The sequence below is a fragment of the Thamnophis elegans genome, chromosome Z, assembly GCF_009769535.1.
Source record: "Thamnophis elegans isolate rThaEle1 chromosome Z, rThaEle1.pri, whole genome shotgun sequence".
NCBI lineage: Eukaryota > Metazoa > Chordata > Lepidosauria > Squamata > Colubridae > Thamnophis > Thamnophis elegans.
In genome coordinates this window covers 144,244,825-144,258,391 of record NC_045558.1, presented here as the reverse complement: position 1 = coordinate 144,258,391, position 13,567 = coordinate 144,244,825, and the positions used below count along the sequence as shown (strand labels likewise).

At 62.1% G+C, this 13,567-nt stretch overlaps 3 protein-coding genes across 8 annotated transcripts; 1 reads left to right on the top strand and 2 right to left on the bottom strand.

The window, feature by feature from the left end:
* Nucleotides 1-509: 509 nt before the first annotated feature.
* Nucleotides 510-5,439, bottom strand: TMEM272 (transmembrane protein 272). Of its 5 annotated transcripts, XM_032238218.1 has the most exons (6): nucleotides 3,664-5,439; nucleotides 3,325-3,429; nucleotides 2,306-2,392; nucleotides 2,159-2,209; nucleotides 1,235-1,426; nucleotides 510-858 (listed from the first exon to the last, which is right to left on the bottom strand). In XM_032238218.1, the coding sequence occupies exons 3-6, from the start codon at nucleotides 2,385-2,387 to the stop codon at nucleotides 635-637; spliced, it is 549 nt and encodes a 182-aa protein (XP_032094109.1). In that variant the 5' UTR covers nucleotides 2,388-2,392; nucleotides 3,325-3,429; nucleotides 3,664-5,439; the 3' UTR covers nucleotides 510-634. The 5 variants fall into 5 exon arrangements, with proteins under 5 accessions (XP_032094109.1, XP_032094107.1, XP_032094110.1 ...); XM_032238216.1 differs by having other exon boundaries at nucleotides 3,325-5,439; XM_032238219.1 differs by lacking the exon at nucleotides 3,325-3,429 and having other exon boundaries at nucleotides 2,306-2,395.
* Nucleotides 5,440-6,314: 875 nt separating this feature from the next.
* MBLAC1 (metallo-beta-lactamase domain containing 1) lies at nucleotides 6,315-7,275 on the bottom strand. Its single transcript, XM_032237036.1, has one exon. It carries the CDS (start codon nucleotides 7,260-7,262, stop codon nucleotides 6,612-6,614), a length of 651 nt encoding a protein of 216 aa, XP_032092927.1. The 5' UTR covers nucleotides 7,263-7,275; the 3' UTR covers nucleotides 6,315-6,611.
* A 28-nt stretch (nucleotides 7,276-7,303) lies between these two features.
* Nucleotides 7,304-12,842, top strand: TAF6 (TATA-box binding protein associated factor 6). Of its 2 annotated transcripts, XM_032237034.1 has the most exons (14): nucleotides 7,305-7,535; nucleotides 7,621-7,707; nucleotides 7,796-7,949; nucleotides 8,602-8,658; nucleotides 8,779-8,898; nucleotides 9,430-9,572; nucleotides 9,857-9,934; nucleotides 10,737-10,838; nucleotides 10,935-11,117; nucleotides 11,202-11,276; nucleotides 11,369-11,494; nucleotides 11,641-11,814; nucleotides 11,901-12,107; nucleotides 12,178-12,842. In XM_032237034.1, exons 1-14 carry the CDS (start codon nucleotides 7,380-7,382, stop codon nucleotides 12,556-12,558), a joined length of 2,043 nt encoding a protein of 680 aa, XP_032092925.1. In that variant the 5' UTR covers nucleotides 7,305-7,379; the 3' UTR covers nucleotides 12,559-12,842. The 2 variants fall into 2 exon arrangements, with proteins under 2 accessions (XP_032092926.1, XP_032092925.1); XM_032237035.1 differs by lacking the exon at nucleotides 7,621-7,707 and having other exon boundaries at nucleotides 7,304-7,535.
* Nucleotides 12,843-13,567: the final 725 nt, after the last annotated feature.

The window sequence follows — 13,567 nt, the reverse complement described above, 5'->3', positions numbered from 1 at the left end:
GAGACTGTGAAGGGCGAGGCTGAGCGGCGGCGGCGGCGGGAGGAAACCTCCATCCACGGGGGGTGGGAGGGGGGATGTTGCAGGGGGGCCGCGAATCCGGGGGAAGGGAGCCCCCCCCCCGACACACACACACACACACACACACAGCCCCGATGTGCCCTGCAACACCCGTCGGGGTTGGGCGAGGCAGGACCGAAGTGGCTCAGCGAAGAGCTCCGTCGGCCAGAGAGCCCATCGGCCCTGACGAGACTGGCCGCCCGGTGGAGTTCAGCCTCCCCCCGAGACCCCTCCCGCCCCCGAGACCCCCCCTCTCTTCCCTACCCCGAGACCCCTCCCGCCCCCGAGACCCCCCCTCTCTTCCCGCCCCCGAGACCCCTCCCGCCCCAGACCCCCCCTCTCTTCCCGCCCCCGAGACCCCTCCCGCCCCCGAGACCCCTCCCGCCCCAGACCCCCCCTCCCTTCCCGCCCCCGAGACCCCTCCCGCCCCCGAGACCCCCCCTCTCTTCCCGCCCCCGAGACCCCTCCCCCCCCAGCCCCGACCATCCCCCGAGACGGGCGAGTGAAGGAGGCAGCTGAGCAACGTGGAAGTTTATTAAGAAAAAGGTCAGCTAAGAACGAAAGGTGGGCAGGACGACTACAGGCCCCCACTGCAGCCCCTCCGCCTGCGGGCAGACACCACGGCGTTCAGGATGAGGATGCCGACCAGGATGCTGAGCGCCAGCAGCAGGGCCACGGCCAAGGCCGCGTGTATGGCGGTGGTGACCCCCAAGGCGAAGAGGAAGAGAGTCCGGTGGCAAAAGTCAGGCTGGCCGAAGTGCTCGTAGTCAGGGGGGTAGATGGAGTAGACCCAGACGTTACCTTTGGGGGTGGGGGGGAGAAAGGGGGAGGAATGCGGTCAGGAAGGGCTCCGTCCTCCTGCCCTGAGGCCCCCTGGCCACCCTCTCTCTCTGAAGTCCCATGGCCACTGCCGAGTCTGGGGCTCAGGAGCGGGAGGGAGGGAGGGAGGGGGTTGTTCCAAGGGTGCTGTTGCTGTGGACAAGGGAAGCTGCCTCCGGTCAGCCCCCCAGGAGCGACATCAGAGGGACCCCAGCACACTTAACAGCCTTCAGCACAGCAACCCTCCATGAGCTCTGGACCTCTGGCTCTGCCAGTTAAAGGCTGGAGGTCGGGCAGTTCTGTGCCCCCCCCCCCATGGAAGGGCGAGGACCCCCCCCCAGGTAGCCCCTCCGCCTACCTGCAATGAACCAGGCGCAGAGGAAGAGGAACCCCGCTCCCCGCAAACAGTTGAGGAGCGTGCTCGGCCGGTCAGTGCCGTCCCCGCAGGGAACACAGCTCAGGAACAGGAGGAGGAGGGTAACGACACCCTGGATGAGCAAGTAAATGGGGAGGAGAGGCTGCCGGGGGCACTGACCAAGATAGACTGCTCCTGGGGATGGAGGAGCAACAGATTAGCCTCTGAGATTTTCGGACCTTCCTTCAACATGACGCACCCCAGAATACAGATCCCTCCTACTGGCCTCGGCCCTCTGTCCTTCCCTGGGCAAGAGGAGCCCAGGTTGGTGAAGCGGAAAATGAAAAAAAGACCCTTTCCTGAAATTTGGGAGACGGCTTCGCAGCCTTAGTCACCTCCCGGATAAAGGCGCCAAGCTGGCCACGGCTCCAACCGGTGCCTGTATCCCAGCCCAGGTGGACATGCAAACTGCTGGTCCAGGTGGGAGGAGGAGAAAAAGCAGCCCGGCCCCCACTGGCCGATTCAGAGGCAGCCCAACAGCCAGGAGGGCCTGCAAAGCTGCCTCTATGCTCCGGCCGGGAGCTCCGGGCCTGAGAGGGGGGGGGGGGGACGAAGGGACCCACAACCACGGCCAAGCCTGGCACTACTAGCCTCTTGGGAGCCCAGCTGACCCTTCCGAGCACCACACCTTGTGGGTCTGCTTCACGGAAGCACACGCAGGCACAAACCAGTGGTGCTCAGTAAGCCAGGATTTGGGTTGCACCAGCCACGGTTGTTACAATTTCCTCAGCAAACGAGGAGGACCACGCAGCAGTTACTCGGCCCCTGCAGGAGCCGACCACTTCAAGGCGGGCCCAGCAAAGGATCCGGCACCACCGGAGCAGGGGCAGCAGGCCAGCCAAGGGGGCTGGTGGGGGTTTCACTCACCAATGGCGATTCCTGCCACGGGCAAGGCAGCGAAGAGAACTTTTCCTAGGGCTGGAGGAGGAGGAGGAGGAGGAGGAAGAGGTTAGGTCACTCTGGAGATGGGGGAGTAGCAGCAAAAGCCAGGCGTGGGGAGAAAGAGCAGCCTACCCATCAGGAGGGAGTGTGCGGAGGAGGAAGGCTCTTCGGCGGCTCTCAGGAGAGGCCTCTCTGGCGGGGACTCTTCAGCCATGGCAGCTGCTGGTGAAGCCGAGGGAAGAACTGAAGGCGCTGGCTGCTCGTCCACGCCCACCCCACCCCACCCCACCTTAAGTATCGGCTGTCTCTGGCCTCCTGACCCAGGTGTGGCCTCCCCTTAGCAATTGCGATGGAGGGGGGAGGGGGGAGGTTCGGCTCCTCCCTCCTTTGAAGCTCTGTGTGTGTGTGTGTGAAGCAATGAATTGCTTGGGTGGGAGGGGGGGCTCTTCCCCCACTTGTCTCTCAGCTGATGAGGGGGCTGCAGGCTCCCAAATGCCCAGCCTGGATGAGGCAACCAAGGGAAAACGGAGAAGTGCTTGGAAAGTAGGAGGCTGAGCTCAGAGGCCGGTTTTGGAGGGCTCTGTGTTGTCAGGGGGGGGGGGCAAGGGAGCTGCCTGATCTGAAGCTCCCTCTGGACCACCAGGAAGTGAATCCGATTGTGCTTCAGCCTCTCAAAGCTTACAAGGCCCTTCCCTTGAATGGAAAGGGTTGTCCAAGGCGGCTGCTAGTTGGAGTAAGCCTCCCACCAGGCCCATCCTGTGCAACTCCCACTGGGCCCAACCTGCGCAGCCCTCGGACATTCCTGGAGGCCCAGAAGGCGGGTCCTTTGCAGCACCCAGCCTGGCCATAAAATGTGTCCTCCTCTTCCTCCCCCCCCCAATCAGGAAGTAGAGTATCTGCAGATTCCCTTCCTTTCCAAGGCGTTTGATTCTCATGTTGATAGTTTTTCTCATACATTTTGCGTTTGGCTTTTCCCACTCTTTGGTCACTAGAGCCAGATCTCCCACTTCAATCAGCCCAAGCAGGCCTGACCCGAAGCTGCCCTCCCCTGATGAGGGGCCAGTCAGTGGAGCCGAGAGAGGCCTCGCACAGGGATGCCTCCAGCCCCTCCCTCCCATCCCAGAGGCATCCTTAGTGCCTGCCCCACCCACCTCCATCTTGCAGGCTCTGGGGCAGCCCAGGTTGGTGCGTTGGATATGGCTTTGGCCACCCCAGCACGGCCAATCCCAGGGGCAGCAGAGAGGCCAGGTGCCTACCTGCTCAAGAGAAAGATTCCCCTCTCTCGCTCGGCCATGCCAAAGGATGGGCAAGAGAGGCAAAGGGGTAGGGGGGATGGGTGGGTGAGTGTGCCGGACCAAGGCTCTCCCTGCCCCTCTGCTCCCCAAGCCAATGCAGACCTCGGTCCAGGTAGCAGAGCGCAGTCCAAACGGGAGCCCGCACTTGTGGGGGGGGGAGGACCCTGGGGGCCACAGGTGCCCTGCGTTGTTTACCTGAAGCAGAGGGGCTTCACCCAGCAGCAGCCAGGGGACAGAAACAGGCAAGCAGCTGTTCTGCCGCCACCTCGCTCTTCCTTTCCAGCCCGCAAGGAGCAGCTGACTCCCCACTTCCTCCTGCCGCCACTGTTGCTGCTGCCCCCCCTCCAGCCCCCCTCTGCCTGACTGTGGCAAGGGCAGAGCTGCTGGGAAGACAGCCCCCACCTCCCCTTACTGGCTCTTTCCCCAGCCAGGACCCTTCGCAAAGTCCCAGGGAAAGAGGTTGCGTGAGGCATGTGACACGGTGAATTGCAGCCAAACCTCAATCTTACAATAGACCTAACACTGGCCAGCTGAGGGCGAGGCAGCATTTCTGCATGCTTCCGGTGCCTGGGAGGGGAGGAAGAGGGTGCCCGGAAGATTCGGCGGGCAGAATACTGAAACAGCAGGAAAGATTGGCTGCCCCTCCCCCACCCAACAGCCCTGCCCCCCCCCCCCCAGTTGCATGCGGTGCAAAGAGATTTAATGGGGTTTAAAGTCCGGGTTGCACAGCTCGATGGGGCAGCGATCCCTGCAGCCGCAGAACGATGTGGCTTTTCGTGCTACGACCCCAGGGCAGAGGCCACATTGGCAGCACTTGCCTCTTCCGTCTGGCGCTCTCCTCCGAGGCTTGGTGATGTTTCATCTTGGTTCTGTGCCCATCCTTCCTACAGCAGCCTTCTGCACATGCTCAAAAGTACCGTCGTCGGCTTCGGCTTCCATGAAACCAAGCGGAGCTTTAAGCTCTGTCGTCAGAACTGCCAGCTTGCCATGAGCCACGGGAGAAACTGGCCGGGAGGGGAAAGTGAAACTGAACGGTGAGATTTCTCTGGACAGGTCTTCATGGTGCTCTCCCCGGGAGGAGAATGCCAGCACACGGAGTGACCGTTTCCAAAACACCTTATTCAAATGGGAGTGGACAACAAGAGGTAAACACAGGGGAACTGACCAAGAGAGGGAATTTAACTGGCAGAAATCTGGCGCAAACTCTCAGTTCTGGCTTTTACACCACTGCAATTCACTTGTCTCCTGGTAAACTACTTTTTCTCAACAAATGGAGTTAAGATTTGTTTTTAGTTAGAAGCCCAAGTTGAGGCAGGTCTGACATCTGTTCTGTTGCCCACAGAGACTTCCCACTGCAGACAAACCCAGTAGGCAAGGGGTCCGAATGGAATTCAGTGGCCCATCTCCCAGTCCTAACAAGTAGTCCTTAATGGGGGTACATCTACATGGAGGGAAGCAGTGGGGTACCACAAGGTTCCGTCTTAGGCCCAGAATTCCTCGATATCTTCATAAATGACAGATGAGGGAATACAAATTTGCAGATGACGCTAAGCTGGCAGGAACAGCCAACACCCCAGAAGACAAGCTCAGGATCCAAAAAGATTTTGACAGACTTGAGCAATGGGCCCTTAATCCAACAAAATGAACTTTAATATGGAGAAAAGAAAGGCTTTACACCTGGGCAGGAAAAGCCAAAGGTACAAGTACAGATTAAGCGGAATCTGGCTCAAAAACGGTAAATTTGCGAGGGGCCTTGGAGTCCTAGTGAATGATCACTTAAAAGTGAGCCAGCCGTGTGTGGCAGCAGCCAAAAGAGCTAATGCAATCCTTGGTTGCATAAACAGGCATAGAGTCAAAATTAGTACCGGTTTATAAAGCCTTAGCAAAGCCGCGTCTGGAATCCTGCATCCAGTTTTGGTCACCGCATCACAGGAAAGATGTTGAGATTTTGAGAAAAGTGCAAAGAAGAGCAACCAAGATGATTAAAGGCTTGGAGAGTAAAACGTATGAAGAACCTTTGCAGGAATTGGGTAATGGCCAGTCTAGAGAAAAGAATGAGGGGGGGGGGGACATGATAGCAGTATGCCAGTATTTGAGAAGCTGCAATGAAAAGGAAACGGTCAATTTATTTCCCAATGCACCAGAGGGCAGGACAAGAAAATGGATAGAAACTAATCCTAGAAAGAAGCAACCCAGAATTAAGGAGAAATTTCCTAACAGGACAATGAATCACTGGAACAGCCATCAGAAATTGTGGGTGCTTCATCACTGGGGGGTTTTCAGAAGAGACTGGACAGTCACTTGTCTGAAATGGCAGAAGATCTCCTGCTTGAGCAGAGGGCAGGAGTAGAAGACCACCAAGGTCCCTTCCATCTCTATTCTTCCCTCCGCCTCCAGGCAGACCTCCCTGAGAAACAGGGGGGGAGGGGGCCCCCCAATGGAGCTGCTGCTCTCTTACTGCCTCTGCCACACCAGAGGAGACCAGTGACCTTGGGGGCGAAGCAGAGGCTGGCACTGCGGGCTCCTTAGGGTGCTCTGAACCCGGCTGTTTTCCTGCAGTTGTTTCATTACCAGCTCTAGCAGAGGGTGGGGTTTGCTCCCATTTTATATGCTAGGAGGAGGAGGAGGAAGCATTCTCTGACCCATCCAGACTGTCCTCCAAGGGCATGCCTGGGGTCTCCACAGATGAGCCAAGGCAAAACCTTCCCTTGCCCTGTATGTCGCTTCTATCCTTAAATCCTCTTGGACTTGGCCAAGCTGCATGCAGCCTTATCCAAAGGGGCCCCAGACGTTCCTGGAGGCAATCACCCAACAGAAGATGTCATATTCAAACCCCAGCCTGGCCAGAAGCTGCAACTCTTTATTTAGCTACTCGTACCTTGTCATTTTGGACCCGACCATCATTTCAAGGAGCCAGCAGACAACTTCATTCCCCCTGGACTGGGCTACCAGTCAAGCTTTATTGGTTCCTGCTAGGGAACGTGAGCCTGAAAAGCCCCAGAAAAGGTTCAGCGCCCGTCCTGATGGAAGTCTTTTGGGCTGGATGAAGGCCCCCAGGCGGGAAGGCTCCCCCAGGGGACCAGCCACGTAGCCAGGAAAGATCCACCGCTCGCCTCCATTCAACCCTTCATTGAGCGCCGCCATCAGCTCGCACTGCCGCCGGCTCCCTCCCGCAACACCTGGAAGGGGGGCCCGTGGCCGGGCACGATGACGTCGGCGATGGCCAGGACGCGGGCCCGGCTCTCGGCCTGCCGCGCGGGATCTTCGCTCAGGGCCGCCCACTCGGCCTCGTCGTCCTGGTGCTCGAAAAGGTCTCCGGCCACCACCACGCTGCCCAGGGAGGTGCCCCGCACCAGCAGGCTGACGTCGCTGCCCGTGTGGCCGGGGGTGAACAGCACCTCCAGGTGCCCCGCGTGGATCGGGTAGGGGACGCCCTGGCGCAGCCCCGTCGGCAGGTAGCGGCCCCCCGGCCGGCAGACGTCCGCGCCCACGATCAGCTCGGCCCGCGGGAAGAGGTTGAGGTTGCCCGCGTGGTCCGAGTGGCCGTGGGTGCAGACCACGTGCGCCACGTCCCCCGGGGACACCCCGCGCCCCGCCAGCCCCGCCAGCAGCCGCTCCCGCGCCCAGGGCCCGCCCGTGTCCACCAGCGTCAGGCGGGGGCCCAGCACCAGCGACACCGTCCCGTCCGCCAGCGTGGAGCCGTCCGCCTGCGCCCGGCAGTAGCCCTCCTGCAGCACCCGCACCGAGTACGGGCAGCCGGGCAGCGACAGCGGCGCCGGACGACGCGCCGCCATGGAGGGGCCGCCGGGACGCACCGCGCATGCCCCGGCGGCGCCGGCTAGTGACGTCACCCGGGCGCCGCGCTCGACCGGCCCATCCCCGGGCTCGCTGGCGGGAGGCGGGTGGCGGCGATGGCGGAGGAGAAGAAGCCGAAGGTGGGCAGCGCGCAGCTCCCCACCGAGTCCATGAAGGTGGTGGCCGAGTCGGTGGGCATCGGACAGGTGCCCGAGGAGACGTGCCAGCTGCTGGCGGACGAGGTCAGCTACCGCATCAAGGAGATCGCGCAGGTAGGCGGGGCGGGGGTGGGGGGTGGGGGGTGGGGGGGAGGACGGGGGCTCCGCCGAGCGGCGCCCACCGCCTCCGTCTCCGCAGGACGCGCTGAAGTTCATGCGGATGGGGAAGCGGCAGCTGCTGACCATGGGCGACGTCGACCTGGCGCTGAAGCTGAAGAACGTGGAGGTGCTCCGGGAAGGGCTCGGGGTGGGTGGGTGGGGTGGGGGGGGCGACCCCCGCGGGCCCCCCCGGCTGACCCTCCCCTCCCCCGCAGCCGCTCTACGGGTTCCACGCGCAGGAGTTCATCCCCTTCCGCTACGCCAGCGGGGGAGGCCGCGAGCTCTACTTCTACGAGGAGAAGGAGATGGACCTGAGCGACATCATCAACACGCCCCTCCCCCGCGTCCCCCTCGACGTCTGCCTCAAGGGTGAGGAGGGCCCCCCGGGGGGGGGCTCCCGCAGCAGCAGCAGCACCCCCCCCCCGTGCCCACGGCAGGCATTACAGTGGGGCGCCTCTGCTGCCTTGGGGTGCCTTTTGGGGCAAATTGGGGCAGCGCCTGATGCCACAAAGGGAGTCGGTTGTGGCAGAGGTTTCCTCCCCCAGATCTGAAGGTCTCCTGGTTTCCAGTCTTGATTAGAGGCTTCTAACATCCCCGTGAAGCTCAAACAGGGGCATAGAGATGCCTGTCTCTCGGGGTGGGGGTCCCCCCATGCCAGGGGATGGAGCACAACGCCCCTCCTGGGAGCCCCCCTGCTTGTATGCTGTGTGTTCTCTTACCCCGGGGGGGGGAGTCCGTAGCGGCCTTCTCGGGAACCAGCTGGAAAGGGGCCACAGCCATCAAGCAAGCAGGCTCCCCCAGTTTGCCTTCTGGGAAGGTCCCAGTTTGAGGAAATGGACTGACACCCACGCGGCCTCTTGCACCTCTATGGATGGGTTTGGGGAGGGTAGTCAGAGGACGGCGTGCAGTGGGGCTCCTCTTGGGTCTCCCAATCGGACTCTGTAACGCTGCCAAGAAGCAGCCAGGAGTTTCTCGCCTCGTTATCTCCCTCCCTTTGAAGCTTCTCCCCTTTTCCTAATAGCCCACTGGCTGAGCATCGAGGGAGTCCAACCGGCAATCCCAGAAAACCCACCCCCGGGTGAGCGACCAACCCTGGTTCCCAAAGCAGGGCGGGCGGCTTCCTGCCTCAAGCAAGAGAATGGGCTGGGCAGCCGTTGCTGCTTGGCCTTGACCCCCAGCCCAACTCTTCCCTCCGCAGCCCCCAAGGAGCAGCAGAAAGCCGAGGCCACCGAGCCTTTGAAGGCAGCCAAGCCGGGCCAGGAGGAGGAGGGGGCTCTCAAGGGCAAAGGACAGAGCGCCACTCCCGCCGATAGCAAAGGTCAGTCTGAGCGTGGCTGAGGCAGGATGGGGAGTCCAGGGCAAAGGTTAAGCCCCCTTGCACGCCAGCCACGGAGGAGGAGAACTGCCCATCCCAGACTGAGGCACTTGGTTTCTCCCCGGACCCTCAGGAGAATCCCAACGCTTTGAGCAATACAGCCAGAGCCTGCAAACTATTGGCGAAGAATCTGGCTTTGCCAGGCACCCAAAGCTCCGGGTGGGGCTGGGGGCTGGGTGGAGGAGCGGCAGGCAACTGCTGGTCAGGAAGCATTTCACAGAGATGGGAGCAAGTGGGCATCTCCCACAGGTCAGCAGCAGCCCTCCCCCCCCCCTCCTCCCCCCCCCTCCCTGGAGGAACCTTTGACTCACAGTGGACACTGGGCTTCCTGCCGTGCACCATTGGCCTCCTGTGGCCGTGCTTCATGGGCTGCGCGTCCTCTGAGTGGCCCCCGGCCGGTCCCTCCTAAGAGGAAGGGGAGGTGAGGATAATGCAGGCTCGGGGCCCATCTTCCCCTTCTCTCCGTCTGCCCAGGCAAAGAGAAGAAGGGGCCCCTTCTGGAAGGAGCCCCCCTGAAGCTGAAGCCGCGCAGCATCCACGAGCTCTCGGTGGAGCAACAGCTGTACTACAAGGAGATCACCGAGGCCTGTGTGGGATCTTGTGAAGCAAAGCGAGCGGTGAGCAGAGGTGGCTGCCTCCCTCGCCCTCGGGTGGCTGCCCCGCTGGAGGAAACGGCGAGGCGGCCTGGGGAGCATCTCCAGGTTCCGGATACGGCCCTCTGCCGAGTCCGGCTTCCTCTCTCTTGGCTTTTAACAGGCACGGGTGGAATCTCCCTCGGCTGCCCGAAAAGAGGCATTTGATCACCTCTCCTGGAAGTAGCCAGGCTTCTTGCCAATGCTCTTTTAGGTGGGGGACATAGGTCCTTTCCCACAACACCCCCCCCCCACTTTTCTCTCCCCAGGAAGCCCTCCAAAGCATCGCCACAGACCCCGGCCTCTACCAGATGTTGCCCCGATTCAGCACATTCATTTCCGAAGGGGTGAGGAGAAAGGGTGGGGGCTCCCTTTGCCAGTCCTTTGCTGTGGCATCAAGCCACGGGTGGCGGCTGAGGGGTGGGGGCAGTCCTGAGTCCTAGCTGTCTGTGGCCTTCTGCGCCTTTAAGGGGGGTGGGGGGTGGGGGACCGTCCCAATTTCTCAGGCAGGAAGAGTTGCACCGATCCAGCTTCCTTTGGGAGGAGGAGGAAAGAGTTAAGCTCTTAGTAACAAATCATCCCTTCCTCCTGCGGAGTCTCGGAGGACCCCAAAGTTGCCAACTGGCTGCTTGAAGACGCTCGGAAGGCAGGGATGCCAGAGCAGAATCCCTAATCTCCCCGGCTGATTCTCCTGGGCCAAGGCAGAAAAGGCTGTACTGCTACTTCACAGCGTTGCCCCCAGCCTTGGGGAGGGAGGGGGTCTCTGCAGACCTTGGGAAGGGTGCTGCCCGGAACCCCCCGTGCCAGCGTTCTGGCTCTGAGATGCAGCGTGGTTATAAATTCCTCAGATGCGGAGGGCCTCCTAGTTGGGAAGCCCCCGAATCCCCAGTTTGCATTCTTGGTTGGGTCTGTTGGTATTCAGAATTCACCGCCATCTCCTGTCCGGCCCGGCATCCAGGCAGCTTAGACCATACAAGCTGCTGGATGGCACCTTGGAACTGCCCTGGGCTGAGCCTGGCCAGCTCCTTGGCCTCCTCCTCCTCCTCCTCCTCCTCCTCCTCCTCCACCAGATGAGAGACCTTTGCTTGGGGAAAGTGGACATATGGAGCAGCATCTCCCGGGAAACCGACCACCTTCCTCTTCCCCCAGGTGCGGGTCAACGTGGTGCAGAACAATCTGGCTCTCCTGATCTACCTCATGCGGATGGTCAAGGCTCTGATGGACAACCCAACCCTCTATCTGGAGAAATACGTGAGCGGCAGGGGCTTCCCCGTGGGCTGGGGCCTGGGGAAATGGGGGGGAATGGCTGGCATTGAGGGGCCTTTGTGGTCCTGTTCGTTGCTGCAGCTGCATGAGATCATCCCCGCCGTCATGACCTGCATCGTCAGCCGCCAGCTCTGCCTCAGGCCAGATGTTGACAACCACTGGGCCCTGCGAGACTTTGCCGCTCGGCTCATCGCCCAAATCTGCAAGAATTTCAGCACCACCACGAACAACATCCAGTCGCGCATCACCAAAACCTTCACCAAGGTGAGGGGGGGCCTGGGGAGCCCCAGGGCGCTTGTGCAGCCTCTGCCTTCCTTCTCCTCACGCCTCCCCCCCTTTGCTCGCCAGAGCTGGGTGGACGAGAAGACGCCCTGGACCACGCGGTACGGATCCATCGCTGGCCTGGCGGAGCTGGGGCCTGACGTGAGTGGACGCCCGGGTGGAGCCAGGGGTGGGTCCCCTTGGGCGAGCGCAGCCAGAGGCCCAGACTCCGCTTCCCATCTTCTTCTTCCCAGGTCATCAAGACCCTCATCCTGCCGCGGCTGCAGGTGGAGGGGGAGCGTGTCCGCAGCGTCCTGGAAGGTCCCGTGGTCAGCAACATTGACAAGATTGGGGCTGACCATGTCCAGAGCCTCCTGCTGGTAAGGGAAGGCAGCCCTCCCAACAGGAAGAGGCGGAGGGGTCTCATCCGGAGGGGGCCTGCTGGCCCTCTGGGAAGAGGGAGGGTGGTCTTTCCTTGGGGGTTTTGCTACGTGTCTTTTCCTTTCTCACTCCCCCCACCCCACAGAAGCACTGTGCCCCCGTCTTAGCCAAGCTGCGTCCCCCGCCGGATAACCAGGAGGCCTATCGAGCAGAGTACGGCGCCTTGGGCCCCCTGCTCTGCACCAACGTGGTGAAGGCACGGGCCCAGGCAGCCGTGCAGGCTCAGCAGGTGAACCGCACCACACTGACCATCACCCAGGTAGATCGCCCATTTGCCCCTCTGCCCCGGTTCTCCAGAGAGTGCCAGGAGGCAAAGCTCATCTTCGGCTCCTCTCTCCCGCACAGCCCCGGCCGACACTGACCCTCTCCCAGGCAGCCCAGGGGGGCAGCAGCGCCACCCGGGCGCCCAGCATCATCAAGGTGCCCGGCTCCATCACCCTCCCTGTGCAGACCCTGGTCTCAACCCGGCCGGCCACCCCAACGCAGCCCTCGCCTCCACCCACCAAGTTCATTGTCATGTCTTCCGCCTCCGGCACCTCCACTTCCCAGCAGGTATGGGGGGGGGAGGGGGGAGGGGGGGCAGGCAGAGAGGCTCTTTCCTGACCCCCTCTTGTCCTCACAGGTGTTCACTCTCAGCGGTGGCCCAGCCAGCACCTCCACCTCGCCCGTCACCAGCACGGTGCCCAGCACGCAGCCCCTTGTGAAGTTGGTTTCCGGTGGGCAGGCAGCCCCCAGCCCCCCCATCTCTGGCAGCGTCCAGAAGTACATTGTGGTTTCTCTGCCCCCTGCCACGGAGGGCAAAGGGGGCCCCTCCCAGCTCTCCCCCTCATCCTCCGTTCCGCCCAGCCTGGGACTCGCCGGCGGACCCCTCAAGCAGGAACGCAGCAACAGCCCCCAGCTGCCAGGCGGTGCCAGCACCACCACCAACGCCACCGCTTTCCTCACCAAAGCCACCAATGGGGGCCAAGGCTTGGTGCCCGAGTCCCCACAGCCCCCCCTCTAGAATTTACCACCTGCCACCTATGGTGAACACGGGATCCATCCCGGACTCAATTCCTGCGCCCCACCTCTCGATGTTGTGGGAGAACAGCTGTGTGGGACAAGGTTGCCCCAGGACTGACCCTTCGTCCTGCCCGCCCGAGTGGAACTGGAGAGAAAGGGGGCAATGGGATCCCTGTTGTGGGAGAAGCAAGTGGGGGGGGGGGGTTGTCATCCGGCTGCCTTCCACAAAGTGTGTTTGCTGTAAATACTTTCCAGTGCCTAAATAAACATGCTTGTTCAACAGAATTAGGGGGCGGGCCTTTGCTCTGGCAGGGGGAGGGGCTACACCAGGGTGGGATCCTTCATCCTCACAGGGAGGGGCCAGGCCAAGCTGCCTCCCCCTCCTAGTCAGGAAGATGCTGATAGTAAAGGCCAAGCAGCTCCAACCTTTTCAGTTGGGGGGGGGGGGCTGAAGAGTCTGCCTGGGAGTTTAGCAACCCAAGCTCCCCCGCTGATCCCCCAGCCTTTTCTCTGGAGGAGGGGGAGCCCTGGAAGGGGAGGGGGAGATGTGGTGCGAATTGCATTGGTGAGCAGGCGGGAGTTCAAGGGGTGGGTGGGCTCCAAGCCCTCCCGGGGCTGAGAGAGAGACCCGTAGCCCCCGCGGCCTTTGCTGCTGGCACCTTTACTGCCCGCGGGGGAGCCCAGCTTCCCTCTCTCGCTGCCTCGGAAACGACGGGTTCTCCCCGAGTCGTCCCGCCTTGGACAAGCGTCGGGCGTCGGCGATGGCTCGGGCCGGCTTCTCGGGGGCTGGAGGCCAGAGGCCGCCCCCTGCCTGGGAAGCGCGACCGGGAACCTGTAGCTGCTGCTGTTGGAAGAGAACCATCCTTCTGGGTTGGTCGGCCGCGGAGCCTAACCAGCCGTCGGGGCCGCCGCCGCTTCTCTGCCCCGCCGTCGATCGCCTGCGCTCCGCCGAGAGGGCCTCGCTCCGCTGCTCCGCAGGTGAGCCCTGAGCGCCTTCTGGAGAGGGAGAG